General features: G+C 39.0%; 1 protein-coding gene across 3 annotated transcripts in view; it reads left to right on the top strand.

Moving 5' to 3' along the window:
• Positions 1–15,647, top strand: part of LOC124788562 (spermine oxidase-like) — a 149,873-nt gene extending 134,226 nt beyond the window's left edge. For all 3 annotated transcript variants that reach the window (XM_047255850.1, XM_047255836.1, XM_047255843.1), the window contains exons 15-18: positions 4,134–4,330; positions 8,054–8,195; positions 11,495–11,698; positions 13,040–15,647. In XM_047255850.1, coding sequence (XP_047111806.1) covers positions 4,134–4,330; positions 8,054–8,195; positions 11,495–11,623 — 468 coding nt within the window. In that variant the 3' untranslated portion in view covers positions 11,624–11,698; positions 13,040–15,647. The remainder of the gene's footprint in view (positions 1–4,133; positions 4,331–8,053; positions 8,196–11,494; positions 11,699–13,039) is intronic.
• The last annotated feature ends 8,290 nt before the right edge of the window (positions 15,648–23,937 follow it).

The following is a 23,937-nucleotide window of genomic DNA, read 5'->3' as shown; positions in this document are numbered from 1 at the left end:
ATTCATCCGAAAAAATGACGTTTTGCCATTCGTGCACCCAGGTTCGTCGTCGAGTACACCATCGCAGGTGCTCCTGTTTGTGATGCAGTGTCAAGGGTTCGTAGCCGTGGTCTCTTCGCTGATAGTCCATGCTGTTGCAAACATCGTCGAACTGTTCGCGCAGATGGTTGTTGTCCTGCAAACGTCCCCATCTGTTGACTCAGGAATCAAGACATGGCTGCACGATCCATTACAACCATGTGGATAAGATGCGTGTCATCTCAACTGCTAGTGATATGAGGCCGTTGGGATCCAGCACGGCATTCCATATTATCCTCCTGAACCCACCAATTCCATATTCTGCCAACAGTCATTGGATCTCGACTAACGCGAGCAGCAATGTCATGATACGATAAACCCCAATCGCGATAGGCTACAATCCAATCTTTATAAAAGTCAGAAACGCGATGGTACGCATTTATCCTCCTTACACGAGGCATCACAACAACTTTTCACCAGGCAATGCTGGTCAACTGCTGTTTGTGTATGAGTAATCGGTTGGAAACTTTCCTCGTGTCAGCACATTGTAGGTGTCGCCACTGGTGCCAACCTTGTGTGAATCCTCTGAAAAGCTAATCATTTGCATACTTCACGTCTGTAGCACGTCATCTTCATGGTGTAGCAATTTTAATGGCCAGTAGTGTACTTAGCAATGCATGAAAGCCAGCAGTTGATAAAGAAACAGCACAAAGGAAGACTTTTCTTAGCTTACCGCCTGATGCAAGTGATGGCACTGGAAGTTCGTGCTGGATGGAGTATGCAAAGAGCTTCAATATGCGGATGCATGGGAGGAACTACCAGTGTGCATGGACATATTGGGCACCATGTCAGTACCATTTCTGTGATGTCACCATGATGAAATCCAGCCAGTTAGATGCTATCCTATGGGCTTAAAAGTGGGGAACCTCTTCAATTTCCCAGCAGTCAGATGAAGCCCATGATGGTGATGGTGGAGGTAGTCATCGGAAGCTTGGGATTTTGTCCAAATTTGACACAGCAAATTTACTGAGAACTTTTTACCCAGTAATCACATTGCTCCATGGCAAGCTCCAGTGAAATCAACTTGCCCTGTTTGCCAGGTGTGGTCAGGGCATGGTCAGAGGCTGAAATGCTATGCTGGAGGTGGTTGATTCTGGGTGCAGGCTTACCAGTTCTGGATGGTGTGCTGTATGGCAGTGTCAACACCAGCCCATTAAAGATGGTACTGTGCTGTTGCCTTTATTCTGCACATACCCCAGTCTGCAGTGTGGAGAAGCTTCAGTGTGCAGATGCAGAGCATGGGAGGAACAACCACCCTGCTTTCAGAATCATCCCTAGGTAACAAAAAGACACACAGTGACATTAAGCCTGTGCTGTAATGAAAAATACGTGCACCATTCCAGATTGATGTCCTTAGGCAGATGCTCTGGGCAACTTTGCCATACAGCAGATAACACCCTGCAGAGTATTGGATCATGGCCCATTCCTGCTGTTGCTTCATGTGCCATAGTCAGGAGTTTGTTGAGAGTGTGTTGCTGACTTGTGTCCGAGGCAAAACACAACCCTTCATGCCTATTAAATTCTGCATCTGGACCACAAGGCAAGCAAGAAAGTGCATCAGCATTTGAATGCCTTGTGGTGGTCTGCTGATCAATCTTGTAGGTATAATTACTCATGAAAAATGTCCACCATTACAGCCGCTGCATTTTTCTATCATGAAATTTAGAATGGGGATGGAATAGCAAACCGAGGGGCTGGTGGCCAGTGATCAAGTGGAACTTAGAACCACAGAGATATCTGTAAGACTTCCTGATGCTTTATGATAATGAATGCCTCTTTCTCTGTTTGTGAACAATTTCACTGTACCACATTTAATGTTGTAGATCCAAATACAATGGGATGTTCCATGGCATCAACGTATCTGTGGTACACCGCGGCACCAATGACACAGTCTGATGCATCAATGGCAAGCGTTAAGGGTTTGCCAGTATGGAACATTGCAAAACAACAGACCGACCTAAGGCACTTTCTAAGTTGCAAGGAAGGGTTCTGGTACACCTCTGACTATATTAATTTAACAACATTTTTATGAAATTGATTAACCATCTAAGGGCACTGGGAAGATAGCGTGCAGTACACTGATGGCCATTGTTGTTGTCACATGTTGGCTGAAGCAGACACTTGCCAGCTGCCCTGGTTTGTGACAGGCAAAACAGATGATGTCACAGAAAGGGCAGTGACACCATTGATGCAATGGTGAACAACTGGACATGATTTGACAGCACTAACTTTTCTGGGCCACCTTTGAAATGGCAAGGAGGAAGCATTTGATGAGCCTCTGCTTGCAACAGTGAGGGTAAAGGATCAATGGCGAGGCCAGGGGATCAGTAATTTCTACATTAACTACTGAATCCCATGTTACTGGTCTACCAGATGAAATAGTACTTTGTAAATTGTGATCATAGAGCACAACTGTGATTACTATTACTACTAACAATGTTGACACCAGAAGTATCATGAACATAGTTTGTGGAGATGCAGTTTATCTGGGAGCTTTAGTAATGTTAAGCTCATAGCTCAGGATTGGATCAGACAGTTCTAAAGTCTTCACAATAACTTCTCTACCAGAAGAAAGATGTATAATGTCATGGAGTAATGAGTCCACATACAATACACCACACTGTTTACAGGAGAAATCACACTTATGTGCTAAGTCTCACAAGTCAGCAGCCCATGCTATGTATGTTTGCTTATTGTGCACAACACATTGGTTAAATTTGAGCCTAGGGACAGCTATGTGAGGTTGTGGATGGTAATATTCTCTCAGCACACCACAAACATCAGAAAATTTCAAACCAATGGGTTCTGAGAGTAGGTGTAGTTGTTGCACCACTTCATTCAATTTATTAGTTGACACAGTAAGAGCACACACTGACATTATGTGTCATTTATCTGACTTGCCTTGAAGTGAAGAACAAAATGACATAAAACAGATCTCTCAACTCTCATTTACCTCACCAAAGTAAGCTTACAGCAGAGGGGTAAGCAAGGAAACAGCAGCTGCTGACTGTTACTGGTTTTGCAGCAGTTTTAACAGCAATTTCTGCTGTTGCTGTCGTAATTACCACTGCTGTTTGTGCTGCTACTGTTGCTTCTGCTGGAATTCCCGCTGTTTGTCTTGCTGTTGCAGTAGTGTTTGCTGCTGGAATCCCTATTACTTCTTGTGCTGTTGCTGTTGTTGCTGTAACTGCTGCGGCCTAACTTTTGATACAGTGAATCCATGCTGCATGAGAATGACAACGTGGTGAGAAAGTTATCATTGCTACTTTTCTGTTCTCCTTGGTGTAGGTAGAACACAGTTTATGATTGCTCACACTGATGGTAATGCAGAGACCAGAGAAACAAACAGGCTGTTCCTGAGGTCAAGGATGGTGGAGTTCACGAAATGAACATCTAACCAGAAAGAAGTCTGAAGCCTATATAATAGTTCAGGGAGCAATGCATATCAAGAAATGTAATACAGGCCAGGTCAAAACTCTAATTATCAATGGTGAGTATGTGAGGCATTAATGAACTAGTGAGAGACTGACTAGTGAGTTGAGGCCATGGTATTTACCAGCACACTTGCATCAGTGGATGAGCCCAGGCGATATGTCAGCTGATACGGTGGTGCCTCTCGCAGGAGCAAGTTGTGGCCAGAAAGCCCGAGTATCTCTAACTTGTCCTCCATATCGGTACTCAGGCTGGTCGTCGCATCTAAATCATAGTTGAATACTAAAGAAGCAATTGCTGCTTTATTTACTTCGGACATACCAGTTATGGTGTCACTTGACAAATTTTGCTGTCACAGGACACATAGTTCAGCAAACTGTGCCTTTTTTTTTCCAATGCAAATCAAAGTTAACAAATAATACAAAGCTTTCAAACCCTGATAGTCTTTCTGAAACAACCAATACAATAAATGCAACTTTATTTTAGTGTATATATCAAAGGGACAAAATGATTGTATCTGGTCAAAATGTAAAGTGGTGTGATGAAACTAAACCACATTGTAGACTTGTATAAAGTGTGTGAATCAGAACATAACAATAATAATTTTTTTGTAATTTTTTTAGGAATTCTCTTGGACCCGAGATGTAACAGGATTTGATGTTGTTCTTACACAAAGAGCAGTTCTACTTGGATGGGTAGGAGGTAATGGTGCCATACTTGTCGAAGATTTACCAGAGAAATTGGTGGGAGAACACTGCACACAACTGTTACAGAAGTTCACCAAAAGGAATGATATTCCATTGCCCCGAGCTGTTTACAGGTATTTGAAATAATTAAGTTTCATTTTCTAGTCCTGGAAATAGTTGTATTTACTAGAAAATTGTGGCTTTATTCACTAAAAATATAAAAGAAAAGTACAGATGACCATTGCCAAAAATGAAAAATTTTAAGCTTTCAAAATTTTCCATCTAATCGTCAACTACAACTAAATATGTACTTTGCAAGCCACCATAGGGTGCATGGCAGAGGGTCCCTTGTTCTGCAACATAATGCAGTGGTTTTTTTCAACACTCATGACAGACAGCCCAAAGCTGGGGACACTCCCCCAGCATGTTGGGCGTAACAAGATCCACAGAACAGCAACAGGGAGCGGTGGCTACAATGCTGTTTAAGCACTATTCAGAAGGCACCAAACTGATCAGCTTGCACTACCACTGTGTCGCCCTTCCTGAATGCAGTAGATACAGCAGGGACACCCTGTTATCGCCACTACGTCACACCAGGCTTCCAGCTGCTGAGCTCATACGAATGGGCACTTGACAAGAACACTTTGAGGGAGGGGTTTGTAATTGGAGGGCCCATTGCTGGACTTCCTTATGTGGGACAGAGCAGATGATAACACCATGAACCTGCCATCTGCACACAATTCTTTTGACATGGCTGTGACAAAATGGCACTTGTGACTAAGGCCGTGGAGGGTCACAGCCTAGACACAATAAGACTGATGGGTCTGCTTCTTGCATTGATAGGATTCAACCATAGCTGCCACAAAATGCATGTGGTAGTGATAGTAGGAAGACAACAATGAACATACATTGTCAAACAACAACAGGGAAGGTTCCTGCAATGGGGCCAACTGCCACAACACCTGATATGAAACAGGAGAAATCCATGACAGAAACATTGCACAACATACCTCTGCATCCATAGCACAGAAAGTATGGAAATTTTGCTGTAGGCAGTGTTTGTATGCTTCCCAATCTTCTGCTGCATCATCAAATTGTGGGAATGGAAGAGGAAAAAGTCAGAGATGAAGGATTAGAGTGCCATGCAGGCAAAGCCTGTTGCATGACCATGATGAGATCCTTCTGCTGCACCAGTGTTTGAAGCAGAGACTCCATGTCACAACCAGATGCAAAAAGCACAACAAAAAACCCACAAAGATATGACTGTGGTGTCACCGCCAGACAACACACTTGCTAGGTGGTAGCCTTTAAATTGGCTGCGGTCCGTTAGTATACGTCGGACCGCGTGTCGCCTCTATCAGTGATTGCAGACCGAGCGCTGCCACACGGCAGGTCTAGTCTAGAGAGACTCCCTAGCACTCGCCCCAGTTGTACAGCTGACTTTGCTAGCGATGGTTCACTGACAAAATACGCTCTCATTTGCCAAGACGACAGTTTAGCATAGCCTTCAGCTATGTCATTTGCTACGACCTAGCAAGGCGCCATATTCAGTTACTATTCTGAACAGATAATATTGTGAATCATGTACCGTCAAGAGCGACATTCATCATTAATGGATTAAAGTTAAGTATCAAACTAATTACGTCCGCTTTCTGAATTCTCATTCCTTGTCATGTTCCAAACCTCACGTCAGTATAGTCCTTCCCTCCTCACGCCAGCCTGCATGAGCTAAAACACATACATTTCAGCCTCCTCTCGTAACACGGTGTTGGCTCTTCAGCCAACACAGCAATGACCTTACGCATTGCCAATATAAATGGTGTCCCACTCAAATCTCCCTGATTTCAAGGACCCAGGAGAGAAAAACCACAATAGATACAATAATGAAAAATGCACCACATTGTAGAGCACCTCAAAGAATTTATATTCCCGTGTCAGAAGTGCCAAGTATCGTCACCAGAGTGCAGCATGGTTGTACAAAGTGAAAATGGCGACTACACAGCAGCACATGCAAGCAGTAGTGTGGTTTGCAGAAACAAAATCACCGATTACTGTGCAAAGAAATTATCGTCGTATTTATGAATGTGATCTACCTGACGTGAAAACAATTAAGGAATTGTATAGGAAGTTTCTGGCAATAGGAAGTGTTCTGAAACATTCTGGCAGTGCACGTTACGGAGTTTCAGAAGATACAGTGGAGGACATCAGACAAACATTTCTCAGAAGCCCATGTCAATTCATCAAAGAGCTAGGCCAATTGATATACCTCAAGCAATATTGCATCATGTGATTCACCAGCATCTTTGTATGTGTGCTTACAAAGTGCAAATTCTGCAACATCTGACGCTGAACGACAAACTACGCCGACAACAATTTGCTGTGGATATGCTGCAGTATATTCATATGGATGACGCCTTCCCAGAAAGATGTTTATTCTCAGATGAGGCAACCTTTCATCTATCAGGAACGGTTAATAGGCATAATGTGTGGATTTGGGGTTCGCAAAATCCATACATTGTCATTGCACATGTTCACGATAGCCCTAAACTGAAAGTCTGGTGCGGGCTAATGCACAACATGATTGTTGGACCGTTCTTCTTTGCTGAACAAACAGTGAATGAGTCAGTGTATCTGGAAATGTTGGAGGAGTTTGTGTACCCCCAAATACAAGACTTGCAACCCAACATCATTTCTCAACAAGATAGAGCTCCGCCACATTGGTCAACAGCTGTTCACTAGTTCCTGGATAGGAAATTTCCCAATCATTGGATCAGATGTGGAGGACCCATTGCCTGGCCACCACGTTCACCCAGCATTACGCTGCTTCGTTTCTTCATGTAGGTATTTGTGAAGGACCATGTGTATGCGACTAAAGTGGATGATATTCCTACACTGTGACATCGTGTCACTAATGCGATTACAATAGTAACAGAGGAAATGTTACAAAGAACTTGGCAAGAAATTGAATATATACTTGATATTCTTTTTGCTACAAGTGGTTCACATGTAGAGGTGTATTGATGATAAATAAATAAATTCTTTGAGATGCTCTATAATGTGGTACATTTTTCTTTGTCATATCTACTGTTTTTTTTTCCTGGATCTTTGAAATCAGGGAGGTTTGAGTGGGACACCCTGTATTCTAATCACAAGAACATACAATGACGGATACAACACATTATTACATGTAGAAATAACTTTTACAAGAAGACACTTGCCATGGTTATAAGCTGTTGGCCTGCTGGTAAAGTGCATGGAGGAGAGCCTGCACATGCATACATGAGTGGCAGCCTCTGACATTTCTAGCACCTGCCAACTTCTGTGGCATGCCTTACAACAGCATGCCTGGATCTCAGGTGTGTAATTTATGCGGGTCTCTACAGTATGTTCTCATATGTTCCAACGTTAAGTCAAGTCTTATTCATATAATACAGCTAAATAAATTCTATGTATAACATTAATAATGATGTGAGGGAAGTTATTTACACTGAGCAATGGATAGGCACTTTGATATGGGCTTGGTAACTGTAATGCAGCTTCCACAATTTGATACTTTGACTGAGCACACATGCTGAGTAAACACACGGACACACACAACAGAGAGAGAAAAAGACTCCTGTTTGTTGTCATTTGTTGTTGCTACCTACATGTGTAATGTTATCTCATATTTGTTTTGCCTTAAAATAAATGTATATTTTTTTCTTAAATTTGCACCTCACATCCTTAATAATCTAGTGTGTTATTGTCTGCTGTTTATCTGAAAAAGTATTGCTTTTGGATAGTTGCTATTAGTTTACAATACTGGTAAAATAATTTGTTGTTGAACTGATATTGATGGTCCCTTTTTGTTGTTGCAGGACACGATGGCATAACAACAAATATATTTGTGGTGGATACAGCAATACAACCAGTGCCTGTGATAAGTCCTCTTCTGGGCCTGCTCTTTTGTCAGAACCTGTTTATACTACTGCAGAAAACTGTCATAATTCAAATGTGAAGGTAAGACAGCAATGAAAACAAGCAAGAATTATTTCATTGCACAATTCCTCACCTTCATATTTTTATGTACCTTAACTCATATTCAGATAATCTCATGACCCTACGCAGAGAACAGAATTATCTTTCTAATGTGAGCCCTGCCTTAAAAAGAAATGTCCAAATATGTCGCACACAGCAAGCAGTTTATTAACACCACGAGAACATTACCATTTAAACATTACAGGACACAAACAACATGAAATACATGACAGTGTAATACAGAATAATAGTGTAAAGTTCACACTGATATACGGAGAACAAGTACATAAACACAATAAGTAAATGTAAGTGCAAGTTCCAATATCATAACAGAGACCATAGTGTATATCCATAAGTCCATTTAAATATTTTCTTAATTATTTTTACTGGTGGTCATGCAATTACATGGCTTGTTCCATTGTTACATATAGGAGGATAACCACTACACCTTTCTGTTTCATAGGAAACTCCAGGTAGGTATACTGACAATGTAGGAAGAGACATATCGCTAGTTACTGTAAAGAGGACATGTCAAATTGTAGACAGGCATAATTAAAAGATACTTACATAAAGCTTTCAGCCATAGTCTTCATCAGCAAAAGAGAGACACACACCATTCACACACACAAGGTAGAACACCACACACACACACACACACACACACACACACACACACACTGGACTTGCATTGGGGAGGACGACGGTTCAATCCCGCGTCCGGCCATCCTGATTTAGGTTTTCCGTGATTTCCCTAAATCTCCCCAGGCAAATGCCGGGATGGTTCCTTTCAAAAGGCACGGCCGACTTCCTTCCCCGTCCTTCCCTAATCTGATGAGACCGATGACCTCGCTGTCTGGTCTCCTTCCCCCAAAACAACCAACCAACCAACCACACACACACACACACACACACACACACACACACACGCACACACACACACACACACACACACACACACACACACGACCACGACCACCAACTCCATTCTAGCCCAAGATGCTGGAGTTGGCAGTCAGAAATTTTATTATTTGTACCACCAGTTTCATCACATACTCCATACATGTAAGTTTAGCTCAGAGTGCTGCTTGATGTAGACAAGAATGAACCTCATTTGGCAATATTTGTAATTTTTTGCTCTTTCATAGTCAACTAAATCTTTAAATTCTTTGTGCACATCACTTCATAGCAAATTTGCAGCACCCAACACTTATGCAGCTGCATGATATGTACTGAGAACTCTCATCCCTCTCTCTGTCATTCCCATTCATTTTTAAAGGCTTGTTGCAATAGATCACTAGACTGCCTTCTTTTGTGCAAACAGCCACTGGATCTGTGAATGTCGTTCATACCACGAACAAATAGCAAAGGGTAAACAGCACTGATACCATGGTTCTGCTGAACTCAAGATATTTGGGCCAATGAAAATATGCCACACCACAATACTCAATGAAATGTTACGCAGTTCCGGGTACTTCTGAGAAATACCAAGCAAAGCTGAGATAGGCGGGGTCTTGGCCCACACGTCTGCACACTCTGCACGCGTGAAGTGGGGCATGCCATGGCCTGCCTTGCAGTGTACTGGTCAGTGTGTTCATTTCCTATTACTCTTGCTGGTCAGCATGAATACAACAGGAAGAAACATGTGTATGTGTTATATCAATATTACTGAATTAGCTAAATGTTAGGTTACTAAATATTTTTCAACAAAAGATGAGATGGAACTGACAGATAATGAGCTGTGTCTAGTAGAGCCCACTATGCTGCCATGGCGTACCTGCTTTCAGCCACAAAGGCAGGATGAGGTCCTCCTTACTCATCTTCACATAGGCCACAGTCATCTGATGCATGGCTCTTGCTCCAGTGCAACGACCCTCCAACATGTTGTGCTAATGGCATACAGATCACTGTGCTCCACATTTTACTGGACTGTGGCAGATAAGTAACATTCATATGAATGTGGTGAGACTTTTATGGTTTTGTGATTTGTCCAACATGTTGCCAAAAATTTCAGGGCGGTGTTCTTTAGCTCCTCTGTCATTTTCCTTCTGTTTTCTTTCCATGTGTAGTACCTTTCACTATTTCTCCTTTGCTTTATGGCATGTGATATGGAGAGACTGTGTGGATCAGTGTGAGTGAGATAGGAGTGATTGAATGAGCCAATGTTTTGAGGCCTTTTAACCATATTTATTTCTTCTAACATGTGTGAGGACAATGATAACCTCACTGTTGAACACCCCTACACCTCAAAAACAACAACAAACAAACAGAAAGACGATGTTTCCTTTATGCAATTTAATTGCCATAACAGCAGATTCTTACCATGTTAAGATAAATCCTGCTTCAATCCATCTTACTATTTTAGCTGCAGGCATATTAGATGAAACAACCTGACAGTTTGCATTGTTGAGGGGCATGGGCCACTAAACTCCAAGCATGGTTGTTTTGGTCCCCTTAGAACAACGTTTAATCTTGTTTTCTACAAAGTGAGAGTGATCAGATCTGCAACCACTTCATAAGGGAGGCTTTGGAGCCTGGTGCTCTGTCTCTCCTTCACGCAATTGCAAATTCCATATTTCAGTATGTCAATGCCCAGCAGTAAGTAATGGGAAATGCTCACTATTGACCCCCTGGTCTCCATGATGCCTCTGGTGTCATCCATTGAACATGTCTGGGGTGACATTGGTCAACAACTTGTTCACCATAGTCCTCCAGCATCTGTTGATGTTGATGCATCATGAAGTTGCATACTCACTGCATGAAGTGAGATTTTTCAGGAACACATGCAAGCCCTTACTGATACCTTGTCACAGCACATTGAGCCTCTGGTTGTAGTATGTGTAGCTTTGCAGAGCTTTGCACCATACTGAATTCTTGAAGTCTGGTGTCGTGTGTTGCTCTGTAAACTTAATTGTGTGAATTATGTTATGTAAGTAATCCAGTTACAGCTCTCCTCTTGGTGGTGCAATGTTCACAAGCATGCGTGTGTAGCTGGATTATGTCTACATATATCCAGACAAGAAATGTCCTTTTATTTTATTCCATCAGGAGTGTGAAATTTGTGTGGTAGTAACTCTTTTTTGTAACATCATGAAAAACTAAAGTTTTCCCACTAGTTTTTCATATGACCCCAAACCAATTTTTCCCACTGTTTAGTGGAAGTACAGATGAAGTGCCAAGTCCATAACAGCATATCAGCAGTAATAAGTTATGACAACTAATTATGAATTATTCATGAAATTTGTTTTTACACATGTAAATAAATTTATTATTTCCATTTTTAGCATCCAGCTCTGCTATTTGCTGGAGAAGCAACCCATGAGTGTTACTTCTCTACTACACATGGTGCTTTTGAAACAGGAAAACGTCAAGCAGAATTTCTACTGGAATACCATAGTAAATCAAAGCTGTGAAGCCTTAAATCAGAAAGTGCAATATTTAAGGTAACTTATATATCGCATAACTTGTTGCTGCACCGTTAGCAAATCTACGAGGGCAGTTCAATAAGTAATGCAACACATTTTTTTTCTGAAACAGGGGTTGTTTTATTCAGCATTGAAATACACCAGGTTATTCCCCAATCTTTTAGCTACACAACACTATTTTTCAACGTAATCTCCATTCAATGCTACGGCCTTACGCCACCTTGAAATGAGGGCCTGTATGCCTGCACAGTACCATTCCACTGGTCGATGTCGGAGCCAACGTCGTACTGCATCAATAACTTCTTCATCATCCGCGTAGTGCCTCCCACGGATTGCGTCCTTCATTGGGCCAAACATATGGAAATCCGACGGTGCGAAATCGGGGCTGTAGGGTGCATGAGGAAGAACAGTCCACTGAAGTTTTGTGAGCTCCTCTCGGGTGCGAAGACTTGTGTGAGGTCTTGCGTTGTCATGAAGAAGGAGAAGTTTGTTCAGATTTTTGTGCCTACGAACACGCTGAAGTCGTTTCTTCAATTTCTGAAGAGTAGCACAATACACTTCAGAGTTGATCGTTTGACCATGGGGAAGGACATCGAACAGAATAACCCATTCAGCGTCCCAGAAGACTGTAACCATGACTTTACTGGCTGAGGGTATGGCTTTAAACTTTTTCTTGGTAGGGGAGTGGGTGTGGCGCCACTCCATTGATTGCGGTTTTGTTTCAGGTTCGAAGTGATGAACCCATGTTTCATCGCCTGTAACAATCTTTGACAAGAAATTGTCACCCTCAGCCACATGACGAGCAAGCAATTCCGCACAGATGGTTCTCCTTTGCTCTTTATGGTGTTCGGTTAGACAACGAGGGACCCAGTGGGAACAAACCTTTGAATATCCCAACTGGTGAACAATTGTGACAGCACTACCAACAGAGATGTCAAGTTGAGCACTGAGTTGTTTGATGGTGATCCGTCGATCATCTCGAACGAGTGTGTTCGCACGCTCCGCCATTGCAGGAGTCACAGCTGTGCACGGCCGGCCTGCACGCGGAAGATCAGACAGTCTTGCTTGACCTTGCGGCGATGATGACACACGCTTTGCCCAATGACTCACCGTGCTTTTGTCCACTGCCAGATCACCGTAGACATTCTGCAAGCGCCTATGAATATCTGAGATGCCCTGGTTTTCCGCCAAAAGAAACTCGATCACTGCTCGCTGTTTCCAACGCACATCCGTTACAGACGCCATTTTAACAGCTCTGTACAGTGCTGCCACCTGTCGGAAGTCAATGAAACTATACGAGACGAAGCGGGAATGTTTGAAAATATTCCACAAGAAATTTCCGGTTTTTTCAACCAAAATTGGCTGAGAAAAAAAAGTGTTGCATTACTTATTGAACTGCCCTCGTACTTACTGATACAGAAGACTGCATGTACTACTTAGAAGAATGATAGTATCAATCACTTCTTAAAAGAACAGACATGTGGAGAATATGTTATACAGAAAAGAAACGCTAACTGCACCTTTGCAAACATGTTAGCTTTACTCATATAATGAAGGGAATTCTCCAGTGCTGTAAATGACATTTGAGAGGAGTATTGGCATATTCTAAAAATATATATGTTAGTTACGTATTATTCCCTGACATGTCAGTGCTGGGATTTTTTTTTCCCCCCCAGTTATAGCGCAGAGACCTGTGGAAGCTATTTTCTACTACATGATGAAATAAAAAGTTCTGACAATGTTTCATAGTTTTCATTGTAGCTTGCGATCAGAAAAGAAAGTACAAGAACATTTATTTGCAAGTTTATATCTGTGTTCTTCCAAAATAAAGTGTGAAAAGACAAAATAACTGAGATTAAAATTTGTGAAATGTAATGCAACTGGTTGAAAGTGAATTCTTCCATTTTTGAATTCACTCTGCAATGGAGAACCAAATGTTTGATTGTGAAAATCACAGTTTTTGATAGCTTTAACATTCTGAATGGTAACTATATAAATCAACTTCATTGAGTAATATCTTAAAGTAATTTCATAGGTTGCCACCTCTATAGACATATGACATTTTAAAATTATTTTGAAGCTATAGCTTCAGCTACATAAAGGCAAGTGGTTGTTTAAGGCTACCAACTACCATAGGAATTGTGTATGTTTCAATGACCACAACAGTGCTGGTGGGGTCTGGCTGATCAATAATTACTATCAAGTAAAACTGTCATTTCTTACATTTTGAACATTTATCTATGCATTAAAACAAGTTCTTACTCTTGGTAAAGAGAATAATCTGATCCCGAAGACAATCTTTTCACAGGACAGAAATAAATGTGGGCATTATGGTGCCATATTTTGTACACATTCCATATGGTTACTTCCATTAAATTTACAAGCAAGACTTTTTTTTGTAAAATTTTCTACGTAAAAGACATTTGAATTATCACTGCAGCAACAACATTATTGTTTTTAATCATTGTACAATTTTTGAGAAATGTTACATGGATAGTGCCATTGTATATTTTTACTGTGAATGTATTTTATTGTATGGGATTGTTTCATTCCATAGTGATTATTGTTTTTAAATGTTACTTTATGTTTCCTTCAAAGTGCTCTTCTAGCAATTCCATATAGGATTGTTCCATATTGTACTTTCCACTAAAAACTGATGTATGTTGAATGGAATTCAGGAATGCTAAACAAAAAAATATGAAAAGTTAATATTTTATGAAGGCTTGGCTCTGTCTTCCATAAACTAGACTAGTTCATCTTTAAGTGCCATTGTTTTGTACAGAACTGATAGACAGATTAGGTTTTTGTGATTTCAGAAGTTTGTGCCATACGGTATTTCCAGTATTTTTATACACAGAGTTTGTTGCCATTGTGGTCATGAGTTTATGTATTGAATAAGAATTATTTATTGGTCAATGAGGCTTGTTATTGTTGTTTTACCCAAGTGGTTGTTCTGCTTTTAGTATAGATTGTTTAAAGTAATGTAACTATGTTGTTCATAGGGTTGTTGTGTTATTGACAGTGTTGTCACTGTTCTGGATTGAGCAAAACAAGAAGCTTTTGTGAAAAGAGTAACTGCCACACACATGCAATTACTGGAGTGTTATAGAACTGTTGCATGTATCATTTATCAGGGTAGTTAGTTTGTTCATACCAAAGATGAAATTTTGTACCGAAAGACTACAACTTTAATTATTGTTCCTTCATAAATTTTTATATTATGACTTAGAAAATAGTCTCTGTGTAAGATTAAACATAACTGATCAGTTTATTTAAGCTTTTGCAGTCACCAAAGAAAGTCTCATTTGATATATAGTTTTGAGATTTTCAAGCAGGCATGCATACTTCAGATTGTGTAACATTTTGTGGGTGTCAGTAACCAACTTTTTATCAAAGTTGAACTACCATAACCATTGGCTTTCACAGCATCTGTATATTAACAGAATCAAACAGTTAACATACAAACACTCTCTAGATTTTGTGAATCGTGGGCACACTTTTCAGTGAGTTGTTAGGACATCTAAAATACATATATCAACTTAATAATCCGTAAAATTATCCCATGGATAACAGTTTATTGTGGAAACTGCATACCATCACAAAACTAGATATCTCACATGTTAGACTGTTTTACTTCTGATGCGAACAAGAACAATGTAATACATTATTTTCTAATAAGTTTTTTGTCTTTATGCTGTTATATGTGGAAAGATGCCATGTCACATATTCTAATTATATTAATACAAAATTAATTACATGCATAAAATGAGTTATTAAGCATAGTAGATATTTACAAGTTTCTCAGATTTAATAATGGTAGTATTACAGGGATATGGCTACATTTGTTTCACTGACAATATAGAAAAGACATGTGGCAAAGTTCATTTACTTTGCTGCTGAATTTTCATTGTAGACAACAAGTTAACTTGTATATTAAAATACATGCTTCATATAACACATCTGTCAATTCAGATTTATCTTTTATCTTCCAGAATCTACATTTGTTATTACTTTCCTGGTATGAATAATTGTGAGAGATATTGTCAGTTTGTTACACAGTTCCTTGTCTTCATTTCCTTTTCTGATGCTTCTATGTAATCTATGTAAATAAAGACATAAGCTGTTCATGTTCAATCCTACCATTTTTCTTTGTTCTATGCTTACCTATTCAATGTGTTTCAGATTTCCTTATTGGCATTAGAAGTATCAATAAATGGAAATTAGAGAATACATAAAAGAAGTAATCTTTACGATGCTTTAGCAAAATATTTGAGATGTGTAGTTAACATTCACATATGAAGACAGCATATTTGTAGTAGTGGAGATAAGTGAATCTGGAGTCATCATCAACAGACAATCTTTACATAGCAGTAATTTTCAAAAGATTTCAAAATGAAGACCTTAATTTACCGTAATAAAGTCCATTACCAGGTGTAATGTGTAAAGTTCCTTTCTGCTCAGTGACAGATGAGGTGTTCCTCCTTTTGCACAAATGTAATGAAATCATTCTCATGCGATTTATTTACAAATGAGTCAAGAATATTTAATACCAGGTTTTTAAGGGGATGAAAATCAGCCTAATGTGCATTTGTCATGTTAACATAAAATAAATAAGGAGCTACTAAAACACAATTGTGTTGCAAACATTTGAAAGCTGATGTTATCAGCATTTCCATGCCACACAACATTATTCTGTTTTGTGACGGGACATTCTCAAGACTTGAATGTGGCAGTTCCATAATAGGAAAAGAAACAAACAATTAATTACAACTGTGACAACCATCACCAAGATTTATTAAAGACGGTCTTTCCACATACTTCCTGAAATGCTTCCTCATTTCATTTCACAATAGTTACTGTCTTCACTGAACACTCATGTGTATAGAGTTTTATTTGCAACATTTTCGCAGATAGTGGTGCAGGTTGCAATGAATTTTAGCTCCTCAGAACTGAAATGTTCATTTTGTGTACATTTTGGCCTGACTGAAGTTAATTTTCATACATAAATTATATATTCCACATATAATTTTATTTTTCATATCGAGCCATTTAACAACATCGATCTTGAACCATTGATTTTAGTAATCACAATTGTTATCTTAAATGAGTCAAAAACCACTTTATTATGTATGTTTTAGTTTTCATGTAAACAAAATTCTGGTTTTCATTTTCAATTTTTCTACTTTTATTATTGATAATTCAATTGACAATTATACAAAGACAGCTAGCTGATACTTTTTGTACTGTCAAAATTTGCGACTTGCATTATTGTTAGGTGCATAAATCTTTATATAAATATTTTTTCCCCAGATAACATTAACTGAATTATATCTGAAAATCAATTTAAATTAAGACAGTCATAATAAAAATTTTTTGAACTACATCTTGTTCTAGAAGGATGTGGAAACTGTGTACATAACAACTACAGAAATTTTAGGCGACAAATGCACTATAATTGTTTCAGTTGTTGTTGAGATTGGTCATTGTAACTATCAAGTTCTTTGTGTTGTGTTTAAATGTTGTACAATGCATTTACTAACAAGTGATGTCATAGAAAGTGTCAAGAATTTATGAAGCAATACTGATGATGTCAAAAACCAACAATATTCCAGCAACTTTTACTAAAACAAAAATCTTGGACCTTTTAACTAGAAAGCATAACAGGAAACGATGCCCTAGACAATGAGGCAGCCATAGCAATGTAAGTAACATTGAAGAATCTCAACATTGATGCACTAATATAATGTGTCTGCCCTTTGGAAATTGTATAAATGTTGACAAATAGTTACTTCACCTTGATATCAAGGTATATGTAACATTGTAAGGTGCTTCACTTACGATAAGCATTGAAGTAAAATGTTTCCGGTAAGAACTGATTTTATCAAATAAAACACTTTCATGCTTTAGCTATGTCTGAAACTTTGAACTCTCTCAAGTGATAACAATAATTGTTTTCAATAAATTATCTGACAAACTATGCAGCACCACATTTAGTCCAAGAATGAAAACAATAGTGTCCCACTTGGATGTCTCTGCCACAGGTTGCTTTAAAGCATCATTTTTGGCTGCAAACAGATGTGTTATGGATAACAAAGGGACGCGTCAGTGCCATGCCACCTCTTTGCACATAATTCCATTTGTTAAAACAGGGATGACTCTAAACCGATACATCCCCACCATAACTCTGCCTCATGCCAGCCACTTCTTTGTGCCTTGGGACGTGGACCAAAGCATGTGAACACACCACCATTTGACAGTGACATTGTCTGCAATTCCATCAGTGTCTAGTGCGAATTTATTATTATTATTTTTATTGTTGTTATTATTATTACTATCCACTTCAAGCTTACACAAGCTCTGCTTAGTACATGAGGTCTTACAAAAGAACAGTAACTGAAAAATCATTTTATTAAAACTATGTTTTATGAATATTATTGTTGTATCTCAGACTTGCAATTCCTGTCTCTAACACTATTATTTGAGAACCTCCATCTGACCACTCAACAGCGACTAGCAGCCAGGGTCCACAGTCATCATCCAAACTTGGCAGGTGAGTGCCTCCAGATCCGCACTGCCATCCCATGCCTTGGAGGAAAATCAGACTCACAATATAACAGAATTAATATCACTAATAACTTATCATGGATTTGGGGAAGAACACATGTTGACTCAGCTCTTTTCTTTGATATAAGAAAGACACTAAGGGTTTGTACCTTTACAAGATCCTGACATTGACAGTATTTGGATGTAGACAATTCATAGTGGTCTGTGTAAAGTTATGTATGTAATTTGTTTAAAGGATTGAATCAAAACAGAGTGGAGCAGTGTAGGAGGAGTAGAGGCTCTATTTTTTTCTTTTCAAAACAGCTGTTTTTCATCTAACAGACATGTATTAAATAATACCAAAGAAATTACCACAATTATCAGTTTGAGTAAATAAGCACTAGTCATAATTTGTCATTCATTTACTTTACAGCAGTAGCCAGCAGTAGCTGCTTGTGCCTGTTAATGTGTAACTTGATCCACATCTCTGACAGTTTGAGATTGCCTGTGGATTAATGGAAACATGTCATGTTGTTGGATGAATTACATTTCTTGTTACTCTAGGTTGATGTTTGTATCCTGATACAGCATTATCCAGGCAAATGGCTACTTCAAACATACACATGTCACAGATACAGGCCAGTGGAGACAGTATTATTTTATGCTATGGAAGAGATTAACCTTGCATGGGGCTTGTGATAATAATCAAACACACCATGACACCTGCGAATTCCTCCATGCTGTGCATCTTCCTCAATGGTGAAGACATCTTCCCTAGGATAACTGCCTATGTTACAAGGCCCAAATCTTGTTCAAGTGGCTTGAGAAGCACGATGGTGAACTCATATTGATGTCTTGACCACCAAAATTCATCTGATATAAACCTGATGGAACATATCTGGCATGCTATCAAGTGTCAGCTCAAGATGCACAAACCACTGGCCTATAATTTATAGGAACTGGATGATGTGATTAGGTCTGAAGCCACATACCTAAGGAAACCAAGACATGCTAAATCCTTGCCACACAGAACTACTGCTATATTGCATTCCAGAACTGAACCAACATGCTACCAAGCAGGTAGCTCACCAATGGATGAAAAGATTCTGTTTTGCTCTGTGTACATGGGTAACTTATCTCATAGCTTAAAAGCTAGTATTTAATAGTGAATAAATGTTGTCAAGTACTTGGGAAAGGAAGTGTCACACTAATTTTAGTTAAGGGCTAATCAGCCTTCTTTATTGTTGTTTCCTCTATGGTCCATCAAGTAGTTTGTCAAGTGATCCTTTCTGAGTGCACTGTTCCTAAATCATCATATGCAGCTGCTATGCCTGTACTTTCAGATTTCAAGGTGTTGATTCTTTCTAGTACTTTACACTGAATAAAAGATCTATAGAATTCAGTTATTCTTTTAAGGGCTATTGCTACACTTTGTTAACTGTAAGAATAATGTCAATGAATATCTGTCTAAGCACATAGATGGCATTGTATCTTTCAGCCTGACACATTAAGTTTAGAGTCGTGTTGCCATGATGGAAGTACTCGTGGAATAATTTTTTAAATCCTACCACTGTACTGAAGACAAAAACATTTGCAAGTGTTGCCATTTGCTTTGAAATACAAAACTATTTCTTCATTAACATCTACACTGCTTTTAAGAACTAAATTTAAATTGTGACTTGATTCTTGGTTGCATGCTATAGTGTATGGTCCTCATGATGGACAACTTGTTGTAGCTTTGGCTGAAACATATTCGCATTTCCTACAGATTTAGTTATTGTCAGTCAGGGTAATCGTGTACAATTTTTTCCATTGTTTGAAAATATTGTACACAAAATAAATCACACATCACAACAAACACTGTTACACTTTACATCTACAGCTACTGAGTGCTTGAGAAAGTGAAATACTAATTATGTCATATTAGAGTGAAATTTCAGTTTCAGTACCGGTATGAAGACCACTGTCATTCAAGTTAAGTTTAGCCCATAAAAAAGTATTTTTCCTATATCGAATGCTCTGGAATGCTTTAGATTGTACCAAAAGGAAATCAGGTGTTAATAAGGAGTAAAAACAGACTGTATTAATTGCATTGTAGGTTTACTTTAAAATATTGAGACATTTGCAAGGACTTGATATTGTTCAATTTAAATCATTATTGGCAGAAAATCTCATCACAACCACTGCAATTCAATAATAACAGCAAGATAAGAGCGTGTAGGAACATGAAAAGACAGTTGAACTACAAACTAGAAATCACAGAGGTAATTTTCAGAGGTGTAACACCAGCGAAATGAACAAAAGTACTGGCAGTAAGTGATGCAAAGATACCCTGAATGGTAAATAGTTATCCTGATTGACTGTAACTGATGTTCAGGTCCTGATGCAGATTAATCTTGGACCTGAGTGAAAGAGGTAAACAATTTTTGTATCTTTACCTCTGAAGAATTTCTGGAACCATCTTTGATTGAATGAGCATAGCTGAAGACTTCACTTGACTAATCTGTTTTACTAATTTTTCCACTTGTCATTTTCATTTTAGTTTTTCCTTTCTTTTCTTTATTTGTTTTGTCCTCTGGGGTCCCAGGACATTGCCCCAGGTTTCCCAGCCTAGTAATATCCTCCTATTGTGGCTGGAGAGTATCCTTAACTGTGCGGTGATTATTCTCTGAAGGTCAAGGTCATCTTAAGAGTAAACAACAAACTGTAATGTGATGCAATTCTCATCAATAGAAGAGTTCCCACAACAGTCCACACCATTGTTTGGCAACAATTTGAGACTTCCTTTAAATAACCTTGGTTTGACGAGACGAATGGTGACTAACATGTATATCCCTGTCAAATGAAGTCCACTGCTCTTAAATGGGTGCCTGTTAGACTGTGCATCAAATATATGGAAGAATAAGTGCCTCTTCTAGAAACAATTTTCATAAGTCTCTTGAGCAAAGTACTGTGTCATGTGACTGGAAAATGTGCAATTTTTTTGTTATTTATTAATTTATTAGCACATAGACAGTTTCTCTCCCCATGGATCATGGACCTTGCCATTGGTGGAGTGGCTTGCGTACTTCAGATAGCCATACTGTGGGTGCAACCACCAGACAAATGTGTGGTTCCTTAAGAAGAACAGCAGCCTTTTCAATAATTGCAAGGGCAACAATCTGGATGATTGACTGATCTGGCCTTGTAACACCAACCAAAACTGCCCTACTGTGCTGGTACTGCCAATGGATGAAAGCAAGGGGAAACTACAGCTATAAATTTTCCCTGGGGTATGCATCTCTATGTATGACTTAATGATGATGGCATCTTCTTGGGTAAAATATTCCGGAGGTAACTAGTCCCCCATTTGGATCTCAGGAGGAACAAAACTGGTATTCTGTGGATCGGGGAATGGAGTGTTAGATCCCTTAATCAGGCAGGTACACTAGAACATTTAAAAAGGAAAATGGGTAGGTTGAAGATAGATATGGTGGAAATTAGTGAAATTTGATGGCAGGAAGAACAGGACTTCTGGTCAGGTGAATACAGGGTTATAAATATAAAATCAAATAGGGTAATACAGGAGTAGATTTAATAATGAATAAGAAATAGGAACACAGGTAAGCTACTATGAACAGCAAAGCAAATGCATTGTCATATCCAAGATGGACACTGAGCAGCCCACACCCACCACAGTAGTACAAGTTTGTAAGTCAACTACCTCCACAGACGGAAAGATTGAAGTAATGTATGATGAAATAAATGATTCAGACACTTAAGGGAGACCAAAATTTAATTGTGATGAGGAAATGGAATTTCATTTAAGGAACAGGAAGAGAAGGAATAATAGAAGGTTATTATGGATTGGGGGAAAGAAATGAGAGAGGAAGCTGCCTGGCAGAATTTTGCAGGGATCATGATTTAATCATCCCTAACACTTGGCTTAAGAATCATGAAAGACTATTTTATATGTGGAAGAAACCTGCAGACACTGGAAAGTTTCAGATTGATGACAGAGATTACGGAACCACATATTAAATTGTAAGACATTTCCAGGGGCAGATATGGACTCTGACCACATTTTATTGGTTATAAACCATAGATTACAACTGAATAAAGTGCAAAAAGGTAGGAATTAAGGAGATGGGATCTGAATACATTGAAAGAATGAGAGGTTGTTGGGAGTTTCAGAGGGAGCATTAGGTGATGATTGACTAGAACAGGAGCAAGGAATACGGTAGCATACAAATGGTTAGCTTTCACAGATGAAATAGTTAAGGCAGCTGAGGATCAGACAGGTGAAAAGGCAAGGCCTAGTAGAAATCCTTGGACATCACAGGAGATATTTAACTGATGAAAGAAGAAAATATAAAAATGCAGCAAGTTAAGCAGGCAAAAGGGAATACAAATGTCTAAAAAATGAGATTGACAGGACATGCAAAATGGCTAAGCAGGAGTGGCTAGGCGACACATGTAAAGATTTTGAAACACATTTCACTAGGTGAAAGACAGATTCTGTCTACTGGAAAAGTAAAGAGGCCTTTGGAGGAAAGAGAATCAGTTATATGAATATCAAGAAATCGGATGGATAACTAGAACTAACCAAACAAAGTGGAAAGATGGCTGGTGTGTATATAGAGTCTATACAAGGGAGATGAACTTTAAGGTAATGTTATAGAAAGGGAACAGGAAGTAAATGAGGATGAGAAAGGAAATATTATACACCAAGAAGCATTTGACACAGCGCTGAAAGAGCCAAGTCGAAGCAAGGCCTCTGTAGTAGGCAACATTCTGTCAGAACTACTGATAGCCCTGGGAGAGCCAGCCATGACCAAAATATTCCATCTAGTGTGCAAGATGTACAAGACAGGTGAAATATGCCTGGACTTCAAAAAGAATGTAATGATTCAAATTCCAAAGAAAGCAGGTGCTGCAGGTGTGAATATTTCCGAACTATCAGTTTAATAAGTCATGGTTGTGAAATAATAATATGAATTCATTACAGAAGAATGGAAAATCTGATAGAAACGACCTCAGGGAAGATCAGTTTGGATTTGAGAAATGCAGAAATATGTGAGGTAATACTGACCCTACAACTTTTCTCAAAAGACCGGTTAATGAAAGGCAAACCTATGTTTATAGCATCTGTATACTTAGAGAAGGCTTTTGACAATGTGGAGTGGAATACTCTCTTTGGAACTCTGAAAATAATAGGGGTAAAATACAGGGATGGAAAGGCTATTTACAAGTTGTACAGAAATAAGACTGCAGTTATAAAGTGTTGAGTGGCATGGAAGGGAAGCAGGGGTAAGAAGGGAGTGAGACTGGGTTTTTAGCTTATCCCTGATGTTATCTGAGAGCAAGCAGTGAAGGAAACCAAAGAAAGAGTTGGAGTAAGAATTAAAGTTCAGGGGGGAGAAACAAAAACTTTGAGGTTTGATGACATTGTAATTCTTAGAGAGACAGGAAACGACTAGGAAGAGCCACCGAACAAAATGGACAGAGCCTTAAATCAGGGTTATTAGATGAACATCAACAAAAGCAAAACAAGGATAATGGAATGTAGTCAAATTAAATCAGTGGATGCTAAGGAAATTATAGTAGGAAATGAGACATTAAAGGTAGTAGATGAGTTTTGCTATTTGGGAAGTAGAGAGAATATAAAATGTAGACAGGCTATGGCAAGAAAAGTGTTTCTGAAGAAGAGAAATTTGTTAACATTGAACATAGTTTTAAGTATTAGAAAGTCTTTTCTGAAGATATTTGTCTTGAGAGTA

Source organism: Schistocerca piceifrons, chromosome 1, assembly GCF_021461385.2.
Source record: "Schistocerca piceifrons isolate TAMUIC-IGC-003096 chromosome 1, iqSchPice1.1, whole genome shotgun sequence".
NCBI lineage: Eukaryota > Metazoa > Arthropoda > Insecta > Orthoptera > Acrididae > Schistocerca > Schistocerca piceifrons.
The sequence above is the reverse complement of the archived record's forward strand: the minus strand, read 5'-3'. Positions and strand labels throughout refer to the sequence as shown.